Below are 20,082 nucleotides of genomic sequence, written 5' to 3' on the forward strand. Positions count from 1 at the left end.
GGCCCCTCTAATATTAGTTGCCCCAGCCCGCTCTGAAACAAGTGTCTTCATTCTCCTTGCTGAGCAGATCCCAATAAAGATCAAGTGGTTGCTTTTGTAGACAGTCTTTCTTCACCTAAAGCTTTCTTCTTTTCTTACTGACTTATGCTTCATACACTGAAAATATTTTTTTATTCTTCCAGTTAGCTGCATTTTAAGCAGTTATTAAAATGTTTTATAATACAGAATTGCATGTGGGCTACATCAATGGTACACAAAACAAGATCTACAGGCTGACAGATAATGAACTATCGGTTTTCAAAGTAGTTGTTGGCAGTCCTAAAAAGGACCAAGCTTACCTTCTGTAACACGCTAAGCATGCACATTTAGCAAAATGCTGTAAACCAGAATAGCCATTTCCTTCAGGCACTCGCAGAAACTGACTCCAGAAGGTGTATTTGAGTTCTACACAGACTAAATAACTATCACAGTACCTCAAAAAACCACAGTAAGTCTACCTTCTGGTTTAAAAATGTTTATTTAAAAGAAAAGGAGATCTATACCCAGATGGCCAGGAGAAAAAACAGAAATCCTCAGTTTCCCACCCCCCCAAAACATTACTGTGCAATTCACCTTTCCCTTAAGTTTCAGCTTCAGTGTTTCAATTAAAAAAACCCAAACACACCTGAACTTCCATTTCCTTTTGCTATGCTGAGGAAATTAAGTACCTTTCACTGAAGGGTTGCATGGGATGTGAGAAGAAACTGCCATAAAATTTATTCACAATATACAAGTATAAAAATATCTTGCTTAGGATTCAGTATTATAATTTAATAACTTTTCGTTGTTTCATAGGTATCTGGGAAAGGTACAGACACATGTCCTGATCCTGTTACAAGAGGTAGAATGCCAGCATTTGGTACAACATTCCAGGAGAGAGTCAAAGTGACATTCCTGTTTCCCCTGCAAAAGCAACAAAGACTATCAGTACAAATACTCAAGTTAACCAATTTAATTAACAATAGTAAATAAATTAGGATACAAATTGTTTTCATGAATCAGAAACAATGGGCTTTTTCATTTTATGTAGTTACTTCATGAAGTATTACCTATTTCCCAGATAAGCCTTTTTTTTTCCTGTTACCTAACTCCTTTGTAGTGGAGTGCATCACAGAAACAACTCTACACAGACAAGAATATTGGAAACAGAAACCCAGAAGCCTATTGCTTATATTAGCAGTGTATCTTCTCGTCTACAGAAGAAACAGGATATCTTGTATTACAAGGTCATCTTCTAACAGTCAAGCTACAAAGATGCAGTAGACTGACAGAATATCAGATAGAATACATGTACCTTACCACGGCAGTAAAACCACATATAAAATCCAAAGTATGCAAGTAAATCAAGACACCATGAACAATAATTAGAAAAGGATTTACTTACTTGAGACCATTTCCATCATCGAAGAAAAAGTACTTTGACTTCATGTCTTTCAAGAACAGCCTTGGGTTATCGCCTCTCAACATTATCTTGTCCCAAAGGACCACCTGGTTTAGAGCCTAAAACCAGAATTGTAATTAAGTCGGCAAGGTACCTTACAAGATCGTATTCAGTCACTGGAATTTCACAGCATTGTTCATCTAAAAACCCTGAAGTTGAAATACATGCTTGTAATCCATAACTAATTTAACAAAATAATGCTTTACAGGAGGGAAAATAGTATTACTACAGACTGAGATGTGGCACAGAATAAATGGGAACAACGAAGAACAGCTCAGTAAAACACGAGAAAGTCATTTAAAAAAAGAAAGTCATAAACTTTCAAAGTCTTACAAAGAATGATGGGTTTTCCTTTTGAATTGCAAAGTTAAGTCACTTTTCAAGCAGTATTTTGACTTTGTTTCAAATAAAGGACTTAAATTGAGCTATCATGACACTGCCTAGATATCTAACATTTTTCCAACTTTAATGAAAAAAAACCTACTGGAATTGCAAGTGTAACCCCAACAATTGTATGAACAAATTAAAAGACTGACCCCAAAATCTCAAGTATTTGAAACTTTATACTGTTCTTTTAAGTAGTTAGGTGCTAAAGAGTCTTGTTTAGTACCTTACAGAACAATTTAGAAAAAAATATTTCTCAATATTTGTAAGAACTATTGATGTGAAAAAAAAAACCCTAAGATGAAATAAGACAACAAAGTCCCAGATATAGAACCCTAAAAACTATTTTAGTACAAACACAGTATTGGCATGTATAAAGTAACCAAGATACTTTAAAATAAAAAAGAAGTAGGGAGATAGTTTTGTGTAAAAAGTTAAGAAAAAACCCCAAGCTTTCACTATATCCTTGCAAAGTGACCACAGTAGCTTTGACTAGAATTCAGTGGTACCATGGCATCATGATGTTTCATTAAGGTAATTTATTTCCATACACTGTTGTACATAGCTCCTACCAGATCAGTGAAAAAAGCCTTCAGCTATCCAAAGTGAAGTATCAGTAGCAACCAATTTAAAGGACGCAGCAAGGCCAATTATTTTGAGAAGTATGACCAGATAGCATAAATGTATTATGGGGCTACAGTAACTGGTACAGGCAAACACATCTGTGGATCTATGAACAAAAGACCCACCACACCTGGCCAGACCAAAGGTCACTACATCTTGTTTCTAACAGCAGTCAACTGCAGAACATTAGGGAAAAGTAAAACAAACGGAACAAATAAGTGAAAAAAAAAAAATCATTTACAGTCCACTATTGTCAGTGAACAACCAGGCATGTGTCACTGTTCTCCCACTCTGCTGGGCACATACCAAGTTAGGTTTCATGGGGGTGAATTTCCCACCTGGCAGTTAACCTGTCAATAAAATAACAATCTTGAAGGCCAGTAAAACCGGTCCAAGCTAGTAGGAAATGCTGGTGCCTTAACTCCTCCCAGCAGACCTTCAGAATGTTAAAAATAGCTGCAGTACAAAATGGGTAATTGCTTCAACTTTTTGATACTTACATTGTTTTTTGTTGAATATTCTGCAGACAAATATAGAAACAATTGTTTAACATTCCAGTCAAATATACTCTGCAGATGTATGCAAGTTAAGAAATATACCATATTGTACTTACATAACCTTGTTTTATTTTTACAAGATTATATAGACTATGATAATTACAGTGAGTTCTTACCTTTCAACATACCTCATCTTATTTATAAATCAGAGCCCTTCCAGGAGTTCTAATATATATTTTAATCCTATTAAAGCAACAGGTTTTGGGGCTGTTTTTTTTTTACTATTTAAGAAATCTAACAGCTATTTCCTCCAATGATTTAAGAGTTCTATATTTGACACTGCAACCTAGTAACAATAATCCACTGCTAGACAATCTATTATAAAACCTTAAACATAAAAGGCAAGACAGAATTCTTCAGTATCTTCAAGGCAATTATTCATACTGTCAACTGGTATCTAACTGTGGATTGAGATACAGTGGCATTAAATAATATATAAACACAAAATTAACAGAGCATAGAGAGTTGAAAGAGCCTATAATACCCACATTAGAGAAGTTAGTAGATGGGAAGTATTGCATATTGGAAGGGACCTCAGGAATTAGCAAATTTAATTACCTACTTACTACAAAGAAAGTCAGCTTATTAGACTGGAACAAAACTGCTCAGATTTTTGATCAACAGTAAAGAACTGATGACTGCCATTTGAGAGTGTCAGTATGATAAGGCTGTTATTCTAAATACTTGTATGCTTACTTAGCAATAAAATGCACCATGTGTGACTGCTAAGGAAAAGACCTTTTAACTCACTTTTATTCCAGTCTTGTTTTTTATTCTATTTGACATTATCTCAAAGAATAAATTGATTCCCCAACCAGCTGCAAAAGCTGTTCTATCTTGTTTCACTCATCCCAAGACTGACTCATGTTAAGCCGCTAATTCAAAAGGCAAGTAAGGAAAGAATTTAATAATTAACTTCTGTTGCTGCAAGGATAGAGCTATTTTACTTGAACATTTTTCATCACCTAACTCAAAACAAGATTCTGAAGATCTCCTTTGTAGGATTTCTTAACACTTGCTGAAGTTAGCCACGAATTAAATAAGCTAAAAAGAGTTTGTGAAAACTGTCTCCTCCCCTTTCCTTTCTCTAGTTTCTTTTTCTGTCATTTTACTTAATTCTTCCTAGGACTAACAACTTGTTTCCCTTAGTTAAGAGAGCCCACGTACCAGTAGCTCTTTACAAATTTTGTCCAAAAAAAATAACCAGAAAGTTGTATCTTACAACCCTACACACTGCAAGGTTTATTTATGCCAGGCATGAAAGATTAAGTCAGAGATTTACATAAAAAATATAAAACTACTGCTACTATTAGAAGTCATTAAAACATGGAATCTTTATGTCCACATACTGCAGACTAATCCTTGTACAAGAACATTTCTTTTAGCGGTCCTGTCCTGCCTTGCTCTGTCTCCTCCTATATACACTGCATACAATTCATCTGCTTTTGAATTTTAGTCTCTGATTTTAATATGTATAAGCATTTCAGAGGTAAAACTCAGACTTAGGACTTCACGTCTCCTGCTTCCATCTGATAAAAAAAATCCCACTTATTCCTGTGTAACGCACATCTGCAAAAATGTGATTAACCTGTTTATCCAGCATTCACATGCATTCAAGACTTCTATTTTGTTTGGTCTACTTACACAATGTCGTATTCTCCAAAACAGGGCAACTGAAACACCGAGGTAATCAATGCCTTGACTAACAGTGACATAGAACAGCAGACAGGGAAAAATCTCAAGAATCTCAGCCCAGCTGCAAAGCAAGGTTTAGTGTAATCACCTGAGGTAAAGCATGCTGTCTCATACTGACTTCTGCAGAAAAACACAGATTTTTTTTTTTTAACGTCAAGACCCTAAATCCTAAGAATTATACCCTTCTACTGTCAAAAAACCTATGCAAAACAAAACCAAAACATCCCCACATAACCCTCTTTCCTCAATAAAAAAAGACGCTAACAGGGAAGCAGAAAAATACAAAAGAAAAGTCACAAAAAGGTAACAGCAATGAGAAAGAGGCCAAAAAGTAATGTGATAAATTTTGTAGTACCTCATATGCTTCCCAATGAATTTCATAATATGCAACATTAAAGATTTGATAGTTTAACATCTAAGCAAGTAAAGGATTACAATGTCTTTTCATTTTTAAAGGAAGACAGGTACTTGTATGCAATTATTATGTGGCCAGAACTTTGAAAACCTCACAACAAAGTTTGAAAGGTGCACTGGAGTTTCTAGATTCAGTATGACAGTCAAAACAGTGTGTTATATAAACCCTATAATTAATTCACACCTCAAACCAGCAATACGTACTTCACTTAACGGTAACACCGTCCAGATGTTAAAATACAGTTCCCATGATTAGATACAGTGCACTTCACTATAGAGCTTCATTTTAAAACCAGGAATTTAAAAAAAAAAGAGAGAAAACATGCCCTGTGTCATCTACTAGAGACAGAACAGCTACTCCAAGTTCTATTTTACTGCCCTAGCTATATAAATACTACTTTTCACTGCTTTAAATTTATATTTTAAGACAAATTGCTAGTTTTCGCCAAGTCCTGAATATCTGAACATTAAGTGGTAACAAAAATAGATGTAAAGATGTTCTTATTTCAAAGTGTTTGCAAACCATTTTTTCCATTAAGGATATCTGCAGTAATGTCAAATGTGATGAATCCCAGATCACTTCTTTCTCTAGGTCCAGTGAAATCTTCTACATTTTTTCTAAGACAAAACAAAACACAAGATTATCCTTCCTCATTATTTCTCTTTCATGCATTACATAAATTATTCTTATTACATATTTCTCTCATCCATTTCCTGTACTTTCTTTTAAATACTTTTGGCTAAAATATAGTCAACATTACAAAATAAAACCTGCCTTCCAGAAACTACAGAGCCCGTTTTGAATGACAGACCTTGCCACCACAGTAGTCTAAATTATACAAACAGCCTATAGACTTTTTCCTGTTAACAAAAATCTGTATCTGTACCTAAACTGCAACACATTTCATTTTAGTAAAATATGTGTTAGCCATCCGCAAATATATAAAGCTGACTGGAACACCGCCAGCATAGCTGTCTGCTGGCAACGATTTTCAATATTATTTCTCAACTTTCCATAAAAAAAAGCCTCTAGTGCTCAGTCTCATACAAGACACTTCAGCCATTCTGATAAACAGAGTTTATGTTTGTAATTCACACAACTTAGAAGATTTCTCACTGGAATGTGTTTTCTACATTATTATTACACACCAATGTTTGGAGGAATATCTGACATTGCCATACTAAACCACATTAGAAAAAGAAACTGGAAAATGACACACAGAAGATATTTTCATATGTATTCACAAAGCTTATCAATTTACCCAACTTACCCTCTACAAGGAAGAATACCATAAGCAGGCTGGCAATCAGCTAATGTAACAAAAATTTTATGAATTATGAGCTTCTTACATTTATTCCAGCTTGAAGATTAGTCCATTAAAATATCATTTCATTAAAATTAATCTTAGTAATCTCAAAGAAAAAAAAGTTTACCAGCAGAAAAAACACTTTTGGAGACAGTAGTTAAGAAAAACACCAGCAAGACTTCCCAATGCAGGCCTTGCTATGAATTTCCATCCCTTTGCAAAAAGCAACGTCTTTTTAAGCAGTAACCCTTATCAAGCACTTGACTTCATTTCTGAATCACTGTCAATGTGGTGGAGGTAATGGGCCTTAAGCCTGGGGCATGCAGAACTTCTCAGAAGTTCCAAGAAAAGCAACTAAGGTATAACATCTCTCATTAATACCAGATCAGCGCATTGTGGAAGGGACTGGTATAACACTGTAAGTTTCATACAAATTAGGTATTAGTATGCTACTTCATACTCATCAAGCTCATCAGAGCACTCAAAAATATGCTTTTATGGTGGTTTTATATTGTTTGCAATCCTCAATCTAGCATAAATACAGAATTTATTTCCACGAGAGATTAAACCAATACAAAAGGCACTGGCAGTTCACACCCTTTATTTGCATTCACCTCCCCTTTCGAACCCTGCCGCTAGCCATCCACTCCTGCCACGTACCTTGGGGTGGTCCAAAGCTCCATGAGCTGCTTTAGCTCACTGACTTGGCCAAAACCAAACTAAATGAACTCATTAGTCGAGCTAAAACAGCTCAGTCTTCTATGAGCCCCATTCGCCTGTGCAGCTCCGGTAAAGGACCATGTGGCTAAAAGCAGTAGCAAAGACTTCCACTTTTTGGAGGCTGTAGCAGCTGCTCAACTGCTCGTGAAACTACGGCCATACACACTTAACTTGACGAAAGTTTCCTGTGACAGTTTCCTTTTAAAAAAAAAAAATGTAAAAAAGGTTCCCTGGCACAAATTTGCATCGGCATATTGCGTCACGTGGGCAACATGCTTTTGATGTGGTATCACGTATTCCACACCTGGTGCATCTCACGGGAAGATAAGCCAGCCCAGTCAGGCCACTGTCACCGAGTTCGCCCTGAAGAAAATATGTTACCAGAGGAAAAAACCAAGGGAACTACTTAATTAAAAGAGAGGTACTAGGGAGAGAAACCGTACGTTCGCTTACGTCCCTGCAGTTTGCCGCGCTGACCGGCAGCGAAACGCCCAAGGCGGGCGGCGCCGCCCCAGCTCCCGCCCGGCCGGGGCGTGCGGCGGCGGAGCGCCGTCGTGGGGCTCCCCCATTGGCGCAGGCGGGAGCGAGGGCGCGGGCAGGAAGCGGAGACCTCCGCGGCCCCGGCCGGGGCAGCCGCCGGAGCGGCAGCGCTAAGGGCCGCCGCCGCCGCCCCGCGGCCGGGCGCTGGGGCCCCCAGACAAGCCCCTTCCCCGCGCCGGCGGGCAGCCGCCGCCCGGCCCGGCCCTCCGCCGCCACTCCCTCCCCTTTCCCGCCCGCACTCACAGCGTGACCCGGGAGACGGCGATGCTGACGGGCACGCTGCGCTCCTTGAAGGCGGTGGTGATGAAGCAGCCGAAGGTGAGCGCCGCCATCACGCTCAAAGAGAAGGCGAAGAGCGAGTTGGCCCGGGACAGCACCGTGTTCATCTCCCCGCTCGGCCCGGCCGCCGCGCCGCGCAGGCTCCCAGGCTCCGGCCGCTGCTCGGAAGGGGGGCGGCTCCCGCGGGCCCGGCGGCGCTGGGACGCGGCAGGAAACGGGCGGCGGCGCCTTCAGTGGGCCGGCGGAGGGAGGGGCGTGGCCTCGCCGAGAGCCCGCCCTCTGGGGCGGGGCCACACGCCTCCCGCGCCTGCGCTCGCGGCGGGGGTGGTGCCCTCCCGCTTCCGCCGGTCGCAGCATGGCGGCGCGGCCTGTAGCTGAGGGTCCGCCTGCTTCCTGGCTGGTCCTCTGCTGCCCCCCGTGTGTGCTCCTACTGCATAGCTGTTAGTTTTGCGCCGCGATGCCTTTTGGGACCCGCGCCCTCCCAGACCCCTTTCACACTTGGGAGTTCGGATAAAGAAGAGGGTTATCCCCTTTGGCTGTGGTGTATCAAAGGTGACTGACTTTCATAAAAGAGCCTGTACAGTATTTCTGCATCGGTCTGGTTTGTAGAAGAAAAAATACCTGAAGGCAAGATGTGCCTGCTTAGTTCTGTTCTGTTCAGCTGTGGGTGGTTTATTTTCCTTCTGTGAGCAGGTGCTACAGTGGCGTGTCTATCTCCTGCGTGGCTGTGGGAAGGTCCCCAGTGCTGCTCACAGCCGTGGCCCCTCAGAGCAGCACATGGGGGAGGCACATCTGGGAGTGGGCCCCGGTGGAGGGCTTCGTGGCGTTGCTATTCACTACTCTTGCCATTAATACTAGCAGTATATATTCTTACCCTAGTTCTTTCATAACTTTGGGGGGAAAAAAGGGATGTTACGTGTTGGAGCATTTTTTATGAATTAATTGTTTGCCATCTGCTATGTTACTAAGGCATTTGTTCTTAGAGTGAAGTTAGTATTTGTAGCTCTGTTGGATTTTTACATTTATATAATAAAATGTAAATAACTTTTGAGGTGAAGGCTTGTTTTTTCGCTTGATGTCTAGATCTTCCTTTCATTGGCATTGTGCCTTGCCAGTCATAACCTTGTTTCCTATAGGATGTTCTTATTCATTTCTGCTTTGTTGCATACATACACAGTATGTAAATATCTCGTCTAGAAACCTTATTTAGTAGCACAGCATGTCACTGGAATCCTTTTTCTTTACCAGACAGCTCAGTGGTCCTGCACCATTCTCAGGATGAGGCAGTCTTTCACCTTACCCCTCTGAGTTGGTTGAAATTTTGCTTCAAATTGGTGCTAACAAAGCTTAGCTTATGTAGTAAGGTGGTTTCTAACTCCTGTTCTTAGGTCTCTGCTTGGCACCCATTCCTGCTCCCAGGACCTGCAACATTATGAGTCTGAGAACTGGAGGGGGAAAGAGAGCCTGTATACTGGTGTTTTGGGGTTTTTTCCATATTCCACTGTATTAAGTACACCAGGCCTGAATAACACAGACTTCTCGGTGTGGACAACAGGTGTCAGCAGTGGTTCAGTTATATTTAACTTCTTCCCAGCGCTTAAGATCCCAATGCTGTAAATACAGGTACTCAGATACAGGGGTCTAAAAAGGTGGAAGGCCTCATGGTGACTGAAGGGATAGGGAGAACAAGGTGTGGACTGTCAGGACATTTTGAAATTCATAAGTTCTGTAATGATGGTGCTGTTTCTTCTCCTCCCCTGTAACAGAGTCAGGTCTGTGATTCAGGGAAGAAAAATCTTTGCAAATAAATGTTGGGAATGGAAGAGGCAAAAGATCATACTAATGCTCTGTGTTTCCACCCAGCTTGAGTATCTGCAGCACATTTAGTTTAGCACTATTATTAAATGCAGGATGTGAAGGATGTGGAGACATTCCTTGCAGCTGGGAACCTCTGTTCCACTATGCTGTTGGTTTCCGTGTCTGTGCATTTGCCATAATGAAATCAGTCACTGGCCCAAAGAGGGTAAGTTCATTGCAATGTTCTGATGATAAACTCTGCCAGTTTGCATTTGATAATTCTTGACCTTCCTGGTATTTCAGAAGAGTTTCAGAAACACAGAGAGTTTCTTTTGCAAAGGTTTTATTGACTTGTTGTTACTTTATGTTTTGATTTCTATTCAAAGTGTTCATTGTTGTGAGGTAAAGGTTTTTGATTTATGGTTTATGGAACATAGTGTTACTGAAACCTTGGATAACTGTTACTGAAAAGTGGGTACTTTTCACAAAAATATTTGAAGACTTAGAAACAAAAGGAAGATTTTACTGCAAACTGGGGAACCTAAACATTTGAAGTTGTTAAATCTTTGCTATAATCAACAAGATAGTTCCAAATGTGAATGCTATTATTTTCTTATATATGCAAACAAAAGGCTCATTTGCCTTTGCTCTTGCTTTTAGTTCTTATAGTTGGTACTCAGTTTTTCATTAGATATTAAACAACTCTGCTGTTGGTGAAAACTTAAATAATTAAGGCAGAACCTGTAGGAGTAAAGTAGTGAAATTTCCAAAGCAGCAGTCAAGTACCTGAAGAAGACTGAAATCAAAAGGTTTAGCCAAATTCATGTTAGCATGTGTTTTAAGACAAATTAATAAATATGCCTGTTGCTTATGTAGTTTTGGATTTCTTTTAGTAGAACCCTTAAATAAATGTCTCTTAAAAGCACAGTATGCAGGGAAAGACAGATGGTGTAGTTTATTCAAGGACTGATCCATTACTGTTTCAGAACAAAGAAATCTTCTATAGGTTTTCGATGACTGAAAATCTTGCAAAATTAAAAGAGGAGAAAAATTTTGAAATTAAGAAGGCAGTTGTGAAGTAAGAACGGAAGAGGATTATACGCAATAGCTGTTTGCTGGTAAGTTCCAAGTTGTTCTGTGAAAAATATAAAATCTGTTCTTTTAGTAAAGAATAATGGCATAATATTAATGTCAGAAGTCACTGTCAGGTAAATATATTGTCTTAGTCTGAATTGATCAAATACTATAATTCTGAAAACAGATTTATAGAATCTTGGGGAGGCAGAAATGTTTGGGAGACCATTTCTAAGATGCAGTGGTGTAAGGTATTCAGTGTGCCTGAGCAGTCTACTCAGGCCCAGACCAGCGGAGCACCTAAGGTATGGCAGTGCTCAGGCTGGTTCTTACTTCAAGAAATTTCAATTGTTCAACTGAACAAAATGCAGAGATGGGATTGGGAGCAGTTCTGAAACGTAGAATTCTCCCTTCTTCTGTCCTTCCCCAGAATTATCCAACTTCAGAATTGTGCTCTTAGGCACTCTTTGAACTATTAATGTGTTCTTTTATTATAGTGTCGGCACTTCAACAAGATTGATCCCAGTCAGCAACTGGTGATTAGTCTTCTGAGAGAAAGTAGCTTGCTTTCTCTGGTTGATATGTTTCTACTCTGATGTTCAAGTTAGTGAGTGATTCCTTTAATCATCTTTAAACAAAATGTCAAGTGTTGACATTGACCATCAGCAGAGATCGCTATGAGTTCTTTGTTTTTCTGCTGAAGTCAGATTGGTTCTAACATGGTACACATAGGCAGGAGCTTCAAGGTGGCTGACAGTTTGGGGTGTATGGTTTGTGAATTCCAAGTGAAGGGGAGGTGTTAACTGTAGCCCACGTGGTAGCAACTTCAGCCTTCTTGGAGCTTAAATTTCTAAGTTTACATGCGAAAGTTTAGGTGCCTGTGGCATCTTTGGCACCTGGCTAGTTAGGTGAGGACTGTATAGATAACTTTTTTTGGTCTAGGGCCATGTCTATACTTACTAAATTTTACCATAAGTGCTAAATCCTTTATTGAATGTCTTTTATTAATTATTGAAATGTTAACTCTTTAAGAGGCAATAGCAACACACAGCCTCTTGGGCCGCGCTGGCAGTGGCGTTGTGCAGATGAAGATTAATAATAAATTAAAGATTAAGAACAAATGTGGCCATGAACACCTTGGGGAATTTTTGTCTCTATTGCAACAGCCCCCTTTCAGCTAGCACCTCTTCTAGGTGGACCATTTTTACAAGTGCTGTGGAAAGGCTGTGGCTAAGAGAAGTAGTCTTTCCAGACTGCATGGAAGGGTTTTTGTTTCTAACCTTCTCACCTCTGTTTTTTTGCTTTGGATCTACAAAGCATGGAGAATAAGAAAATAAGCAAATGTAAATTTTCATTTGCCTCTGTATTCTTATTGCTAGTCCTTCAGCAAGAAAATCTCAGGAAATTTTAAATTTCTGATTTCAGAATGAACTTGATATTTTATAACACTGTCTCATTTAGCAGCATAAGAATGTTGCGTTGGAGATGGAACCAAGTATTCTTGGCTCCAAAAGCAACTCTAAGTATGTTTTGGAGCCCAATGCAGTTCATTTTTGGCTCCTGGCAGGTTTGCTATTGCCCGTTCCATGGCATACGAAGCCATGTTAGGTAAAGTCCTTTCATACATCAGTGCTTCAGCTGAAGCTTTCACACGTCATTGTTCTTTGCATTCTGTGGCAAGAAGCCTGTGTGCTGCTGATCCACCTCACTCTGGTTTTACCTCATTTCCTAAGTCAGTTACAAGTTCTTCATCACAAAGTATTTTTATGTCTCTTGTTAAAGCACCAAGCAGAGACTGTCATGCCTCGGCTTGAGGAAAAGAATGTTTTGCAAGCTCTGTCATGATGATATCACTTAACTGATACCAATTTTAGTGGATGGAAAAAACCTTTCTGATATGAATGCTAGCCCTGAGAGTCAGTGTATAGTGACATATACTTGCAGAATAAACTTTTAACTTTAATCCCTACCAAGTCATGAAACTGACTTTGTAATTTCCTTTTATTAATACCATTCACAGGCACCAAAATATACTTTACACAGAAAGGAGACAAATGAAACCCCTTTTACTTAGTCTAGAAGAAAACCTGGCAAAAGTCAGAAGAAAGGAGATGTAAAGTTAAGAGAAACAGATTAATTCACTGGTTTTAGAAACAGTTTGTAATGAAGAAAAAAAAATCAGTTAAACAATCAAAGAAAAATTAACAAGCAAACTAATATAGAATATAATTAACAATTTTTAAAGGAATTCAGATTGGTGACAGAAAACATTAACAACTCAGAGATACTGTTTTGAGCAAGCTTTTCACTTTGGAATTATTGACAATTGTCTCATCTTGATGACATAATTTAAAGGTCTTACACATAAATAAATAAATAATTACTACAGATCTAAAATAGTTTCATAAGTCCAGGTAGTATTATTTCAAACAGCTGAAGAGGTCTGTCTAGGTTTCAAAGTGGCAGAGAGTTATTAGTTACAGGTGCAAATCTGGTCTTTTGAAAACTCAGTTGAAACAGAAAATTTCTGTCAAGTTCATTTCTCATAGTACTAACTGTATATGTGATGAAAACCAAATCTGCACATCATGGCTCTCTGGGATTTGAATGTTACCGATTTATTTGTATATTTACTTATTTATTTAGAGACAGTTATTTAATAAGAACATGTAACATTTTTGCAGTTCGTTAAAGAAAAGATCAGCTCTAACGACTACAGAAATACCAACTACAGTTGCATGAATTTAGATTAATAGGGTGGTTCCACTGCCTACTAGAGAAATGAGAAATAGCAAAGTTAGTTCTGTCAAGCTAGTTCAAACACCAAAAGCATAGTAGCTGTACTACCACATACCTAAGGAAGAGGGTGAGTTAGTTGCTGAAGAAGGAATCTGTGAAGTTCTATAGGCAAGTGGATGGTGATTAAAACATTTGATGGACCCAAGAAAGGAACTGTACAAAGGGAAAGAGATGCAAAATTAGGAGACTTCAAAGTTTCACTGATGCAGCTGTATCAGTACATTGAGTCATCAAAAATTACAGCTAAATATCCTTATTAAGAGGCAGCTTGTATGTGCATTTTGACATTACTCTCCCCTCATAGTGTGCTACTACTTTTTAACAGGCGGTTACTTATCTCTGTAGCAGAATAGGTGGTAGGCAGCATGAGTGGCTTTTTCAGTGTAAAGTCCAGCAGGTTTAAACTCATCAACAGCTTGAATTGACAGATCTTGAACTGAAGTGGCTGAATACCAATACACATTCCTTCCTGTTGATTTCCTGGAGGAGAGAAAGAGGGGCAGGGACCTTTAGCTGAGGAATGGATTCGGCAGCTGGAGGTGGTAACTTTTTAAATTCCTGGAGGGCAAGATTTGCTAGAGTTTGTCTGTCAGCAGGCTGTGTGTGTCTGCTGTCTGACACGTTTCTGGTTTATGGTAATGTCTTCAAGGACACACACAACTTATTTTTGAATCTTCTTCTGTAATACTCTTAATAACTGGGTTGTGTTAGGTATCCAAAGAGAACTGCAATGAATACAGCAGGACAAATTTACTATGTTTATTAGGAGAACTCAGATTGAGTTTACTTGTAAGCAGATCAGTTATACCTGCTTCCTTCTGTATAGAACTTTATTGACAGTGATTAGATGGACTGGTTAAGCAGATCAAGCACGCTCATATGATAATGTTGCTGATAGCAGGGATTGTTTGATATTAGACTTGAAGTGGAATCTATCACCATAATGAGAAACAGCTGTCTAGTGGGTGTCTAACAAAGTGATACAGCTTTAAAATTTCTGTATATTCTTTCAAAGAACTGAGAAACTTAGAAAACTGGAATTTCATAATTGCTTAAATTACTTTTTGTGCTTTTAAATACATGTGATATACAGAATGTCTGCTATGTCTAGAGATACTGATTGAGACTTAAATTCTTGACCAGTAATTCCATTCTTTGGCAATCCAGATAGGCAAGTCTGTACGTTAGAACTATTTTCTAAGATAGAAGTAATATTTTCAACAGACAGGAAAGACCAAACACCTGAATAAAACCAATTTAAATTAACTAAAAGTTAGCAGTAGAACAGGCAAACTTTCCATGATGTTACAAATGAAAGGTTGCATCATTCACGTACCAGAACAAATTGATTTGTACAGAACCTAAACTGTATCAGAGCACTGATTTTAATAGTGGAGAATAAAAAAAGTACTACTGTATCCACCCAAAGGCATGAATTTAGACTTTCTGGAGAAGTTTGAGAACTGGTGGAAATAATGTGCATCACCAAAATACAGAGAGAAACTATACATGTTACAAAACTTGCGTAAGATAAATTTTTGTGCATTAAAGCTTTATAAATGATTTGGTGTGTTTCATAGTCTTGTGAGAGAACAGGAATGGTGTCTAAATACATAGCTGTTCAGTAGAATGAGTGTCAAAAGTCAGAGCATGACTACTAAGAGGAGGAGGGTGACATGTTTTATGACACTGATTTTCCCTGTTACAACACTTAAGATGTCATTGCATTGCATTTTGAAAGAGACTTTTGGTCAAAGTCTTCAGTTAGGTGATAAGGAGACCAGCATGAATTATGAGAACTGCAGAAATCTGGATGAAACATAACTTTGGATATCAGTTATAACTTCACATGGCATTGTGTTGATTCTGAATAGACATGGCATTAAGGTACTTCAGGAAGAAAAGCTGTGAAGAGGAGATGTAGGTCTTTATTTGTTTTACAGTGTTGTGTTTGCTTCAGTTGGCAACACAACTGTCAGATATTTGTGCTGAGAAAATGGCTTTGTCATGTGGTCAAGTAAGTCTATAGAATTTTTAAGGATAGCAACAGGGTGCAGTGAAAAAGCAGTTCAGATCTGAACCAAGTTTGGTCTTTTCTGGACCAAAGTTTGTGTTCTCTCACTTTTCTTTTCACTCCCCCAAAACAGTAGCACAAAGTCTGTACTTTGGCCACCTTTTCTCTTCATATTTGACAAAGAAAGAGTAGTGTCTGGGTTATGCTAATAGGCTTGAATTCCTGTTTGGAAAAGGACTCAGCAGCTGTTTGATGTCTTCCAGTCACTCCCAATTTCTGAATTTCTTGTAGCTATCGGATAAATAGGGTTTGTTTGTTTTTCTATGCCTAAGCATAGATGCATAATACTGTTACCTTATGAAGGATATTTTTGAAAAGAGTGTTTAATATTTTTTGAAGGTTGTTTTTGTGGTATGTCTGTCTTTTTTGTCTTACCTCCAATGTTAACTTAAGGTAGCATTTTGCATAGCAACATATATGAGCAAATGCATTTTAAAATAGTTTCTCTGTGTCTAGATTTATTCAGTTCAAATGCTTTGAATAGGAGATAATAGAAAAAATTACTTAACATCAAGGAGGAAACAACATAAACAGCATTCAATAACTTTAGATGAGTGTCAGATAAAATTTTAAGTATTGAGGATTAGCATCCTGTACACCTACTAAAATACAAGTCAGCAGGTCACTAAGCAGGTCATTTTTCATGGTGAATTAGATGTTGCCTTTTCAGTAGTTCAGGCTTCTCAGCATTTTTGAGTCCTTCGTCTAGTATTGTATGCTTACATCAGAAACTTAGTACTAGAACTGATTTTATTTTAAACTCTTTCTGTTTCGAGGTCATTGTTTTAGAAGTTTCTCCTCATGGGTTGTCTATAATGTATACAACAGTATACAAAGCACCTAAGAGTTCCCATTCCTCTGCCTGGCATCCTATTTCATTAAATTATCTTCTGTTATATTTGTTATTAGGCAGAAGTTTCTAAACCAGAATGACTATCTTAACTTCTTGTGTATTTTTAGCCAAATCTCTGGTATATGGGGAAAGACATGCAGGTGAAGGTCATACAAATAATTCCCTATAGTGTATTGTATATCTCATCTTTAAAAAAACATTTTCAGACATTTAGATGCATCTCCAAAATACTGAAGCAAACTATTAAGACTAACTGTAGCAGAATTTGTGCCATGAGTATAATTACTCTTCTACAGCCTATATTTATATTACTTTAAAAGATTCAATTAGAAGTAAATATATTTTCCAGAACTAAAGACACAGTATATGCTGTAAAGAAATCATATTTCTAAGGGTTTTACAGTCTTTAGTATTAAAAAATGCCTTCAAAGACTAAATATTGTCTCAGTTGTGTTATTTTTTCTTGTGTATCTTGCCTTACTGAACATTAAGCACACCAGTCTTCTAAAGCATTGAGGAGAAATTGGCAGAATAAAATAATTAATGTGGTTGTGTAATTAATCATAGAAGATAGAGCATACTTTTTTTCTGAAAGTTACTCACTTAGGGTATGGGTAAATTGCACGAGATTTCACCATCAGTTTGAACTAGCATAAACAGGAGCCACTGCTGAATACTGTCTGCACTTGGCCACTACACAGTAAGGCATTAAAGAGCAGGCTACTTTGAGCACTGAGTTTGAAATTAACCACTTCTGTAGTCATTATAAATGGCAATATTGTTATCTTGAATATACTTGTTATGTTCTTTAGAAATGGTACCCGACCAAGCTACATTAAAAGGGAATTTAAGACCATAAATTCAAGCATTTTAAGTTTTTTAAATGGTTTTAAAATTACAATAGTTACTTTCCAGAAATGGGGAAAACACACCAGAGAAATGATGACATTGTTCTTGTTTTATTTGCTGGGAATATACTAGTATGTCAAGCTAGGGGGATCGTTGTCTGTCACAGTATTACTATGTTCTTAAAACAAAACAAAAATCCTAATATGGTTTATCTGCAGTGTAGCTTGATGCCATTTTCCTGTATGCTATGATGAAACCTTAAATGTTGTAATAATTTTACATGCTATCCCTTTTGTAGCCATTAAGTGAATGAACATTCAATATTTCATTTTATTTCATTTTGTTATCCAAATTATGTATTGAAAGAAAAATTATTAGATACCTAATTAGTTTCAGTACTGTTTTCACCAGAATATCTGAGTGTTTTGTTAACAGCAATGAAGGTCATCTTCAGAATGCTCATCTTGAGTGGTCCTTTTAAACCCATTTTACAAGTGAGGAAATGAGGCAGAGAAATTTCATTCCCAAAAGTCAAAACTGTACAGGAAATGTGAATGTCCAGATTAAGCCACTGCTCAAGTGCTTTGATATTTTTATTACATTGTATATTTGTTACATATTGTTGATGCATTTCTGTTTGGAAGCTCTCAGTATCCTGAACTGCTTCAGGACCAGACTCCAATCTCTTCATGTTGCTATGCAATAGAAAACTTGGAACACTTGCCAGTTTTTTATGCTCTTTCATGGCATCACATTGACTGTCCGATCCTTTATTATGCTTCTACTTTCTGATTTCTGTTACAACATCTGTAGCTTTAGCTTTCTGTTACTGGTTCTCTCTCCCAGTCTGCATAGGCTTGCTCTCCGCAATTTTATGTTCAAGTTTCAGTATTCACAGTGTTGGTTCTTCCAAAAAGCTGTCTGAGCATTAACATCTGAACAGTTGTTCTGTTTTCATGACTGAGTGCCTGGTAGCATCGATTTGCCAACAAGCTGTAATGGCAATTTCAGCAGACTTTAGTAGCCTTAGAGTAGGATAAAATTGGTTATTCTGTGCAGTTGGGAGAGTTTCCAGTTAGGGTGGCACATATGAGTTATAGAGCGTTGAAAAAGAAGAAATATTATTGGAAAAGTAATTTTGCCAGCTTCTTATGAGCGTGTGTGACCTGAAATTCTCAAAACTCATAATTTCTTTCATTTTTATGTAGTTTGTAACTAAGGAATGAAATTTTTGAGAGGTCAGAAGACAAGCTTTGATACAGAAGTTACCCTCCTGCTCAATGTTCATGTTGTTTCTAAAAGCAGAAGTTTTGCAGATTGATGAGGATCTTTGATAGATCACTTACAAAATATTACATGCATCCACAGCCTCATTTTTGAACATGTTTTTGTTATTTTTGTTGATCCTTTACAGAAAAATTCAACCTGAAGAAGACAACCTAACAACTGAGAAATTTCTTTTCAGTGATTTATCTACCGCAGTTATAAGAAGCAGAAAACACTATTGTAAGGGGAAGATTAACTCGGCGCTGCTGTTAACTCCAGCTGTTATTTATAGTAGTTGCTATTTGGATTTTCGCCTCTACAAAGAAAGACTATTTTGTTAATTAACAAAATGTGGGAGAAGTTCAGATGAGAAAGTGCAATTTCTGTATGACAATATGGAGTCAGGAAAAAAAAGGCTCAGGTAAAACAGTATAAAGAAAAAATACTTTCCATGAGGTAATGATGATTCTTCCTTATTCTGGTAAATTTGCAAAACAGGTACTTAAGATGGCTGGGGAGTTCTGTGGACTGATTGAGTTAAGCTTAATAATACTAGCAGAAATATGGAAGAAGTAAGAAATTCCAATATTGGATGTGTTACTAAGGAAAATATCATTTCTATTAATGATTGAAACGGAAATTGGCAGTGGTGGCTCAGAACATAATGCCTATTTATCCTTATGGAAAACATGACACCTCAATTCAGTGTCAGATAACAATGTGCCAAATATAAAAAGGGATTTTCATTTGGCATTTTAAGTACTCGCTCCTGCTTCTAACTATGGTATGAGGAGAGCAGTTCCTATTCTGGCTGGATGAGAAAATGTCTATAAATGAAATTTAGGAGAAAATGTGTGCATTTTTCACAGACTAATATAGTTTACAGTGTAAACTGCTTTTTAATTGCCTTTTCTAGTTACTGTTTTGACTTTTATGTGGATTAAATTTTTTTCAAAGAAAAAGGCTGAATGTCTGTTTCTCTCAAGATAAGCATAATTCAGTTCCTGTTTGCGAAGAATCTTGATATTTATTTCCAAGCACATTTCCTTTTATCATTGTCTTTTCTTCATTGATATAGGTTTATTTGAATGTAGTTTCCAGAAAACATTATAGTTTCTTACTCTAATAAATTACTTCTGGAGCCAGATGATAAGAGTTTTTTAATTTTGTATCCTATTTGAATATAGTTTCCAGAAAACATTATAGTTTCTTACTCTAATAAATTACTTCTGGAACCAGATGATTAGAAGTTCTTTATTTTGTATCATATCTTTAATGTCTGCTCTGCTGTTCATTGAAGTCAGGGGGATCTGTGGATGCAGTGACATTTGGATCATACTCTCTGTTCCTGATGGACAGTTGCCAACATT

General features: G+C 37.8%; 2 protein-coding genes across 6 annotated transcripts in view; one reads left to right on the forward strand and one right to left on the reverse strand.

Moving 5' to 3' along the window:
- Window positions 1–498: 498 nt before the first annotated feature.
- SPCS3 (signal peptidase complex subunit 3) lies at window positions 499–8,228 on the reverse strand. The gene is made up of 5 exons (XM_074822783.1): window positions 7,965–8,228; window positions 5,697–5,772; window positions 2,989–3,063; window positions 1,424–1,539; window positions 499–942 (listed from the first exon to the last, which is right to left on the reverse strand). The coding sequence occupies exons 1-5, from the start codon at window positions 8,105–8,107 to the stop codon at window positions 810–812; spliced, it is 543 nt and encodes a 180-aa protein (XP_074678884.1). The 5' UTR covers window positions 8,108–8,228; the 3' UTR covers window positions 499–809.
- Window positions 8,222–20,082, forward strand: part of ASB5 (ankyrin repeat and SOCS box containing 5) — a 41,311-nt gene continuing 29,450 nt past the window's right edge. Inside the window, exons 1-4 of one of the 5 annotated variants that reach the window (XM_074822774.1) lie at window positions 8,222–8,552; window positions 9,864–10,023; window positions 10,784–10,915; window positions 18,861–19,133. The gene's annotated coding sequence lies outside the window, so the exon portion shown is untranslated. The remainder of the gene's footprint in view (window positions 8,553–9,863; window positions 10,024–10,783; window positions 10,916–18,860; window positions 19,134–20,082) is intronic. The other 4 variants (XM_074822776.1, XM_074822775.1, XM_074822778.1 and 1 more) reach the window with 4 other exon arrangements.

This window comes from Strix aluco, chromosome 4 (assembly GCF_031877795.1).
Source record: "Strix aluco isolate bStrAlu1 chromosome 4, bStrAlu1.hap1, whole genome shotgun sequence".
NCBI lineage: Eukaryota > Metazoa > Chordata > Aves > Strigiformes > Strigidae > Strix > Strix aluco.

Coding starts and splice junctions, on each gene's coding strand:
- SPCS3 (XM_074822783.1), bottom strand. CDS start 8,107: ATGAACACGGTGCTGTCCCGGGCCAACTCGCTCTTCGCCTTCTCTTTG. Junction 3,064..5,696: donor CATTTGACATTACTGCAGAT/ATCCTTAATGGA, acceptor ACTTGCATACAT/CTGCAGAGTATATTTGACTG. Junction 1,540..2,988: donor AATATTCAACAAAAAACAAT/GTAAGTATCAAA, acceptor TTCTGGTTTTAG/GCTCTAAACCAGGTGGTCCT.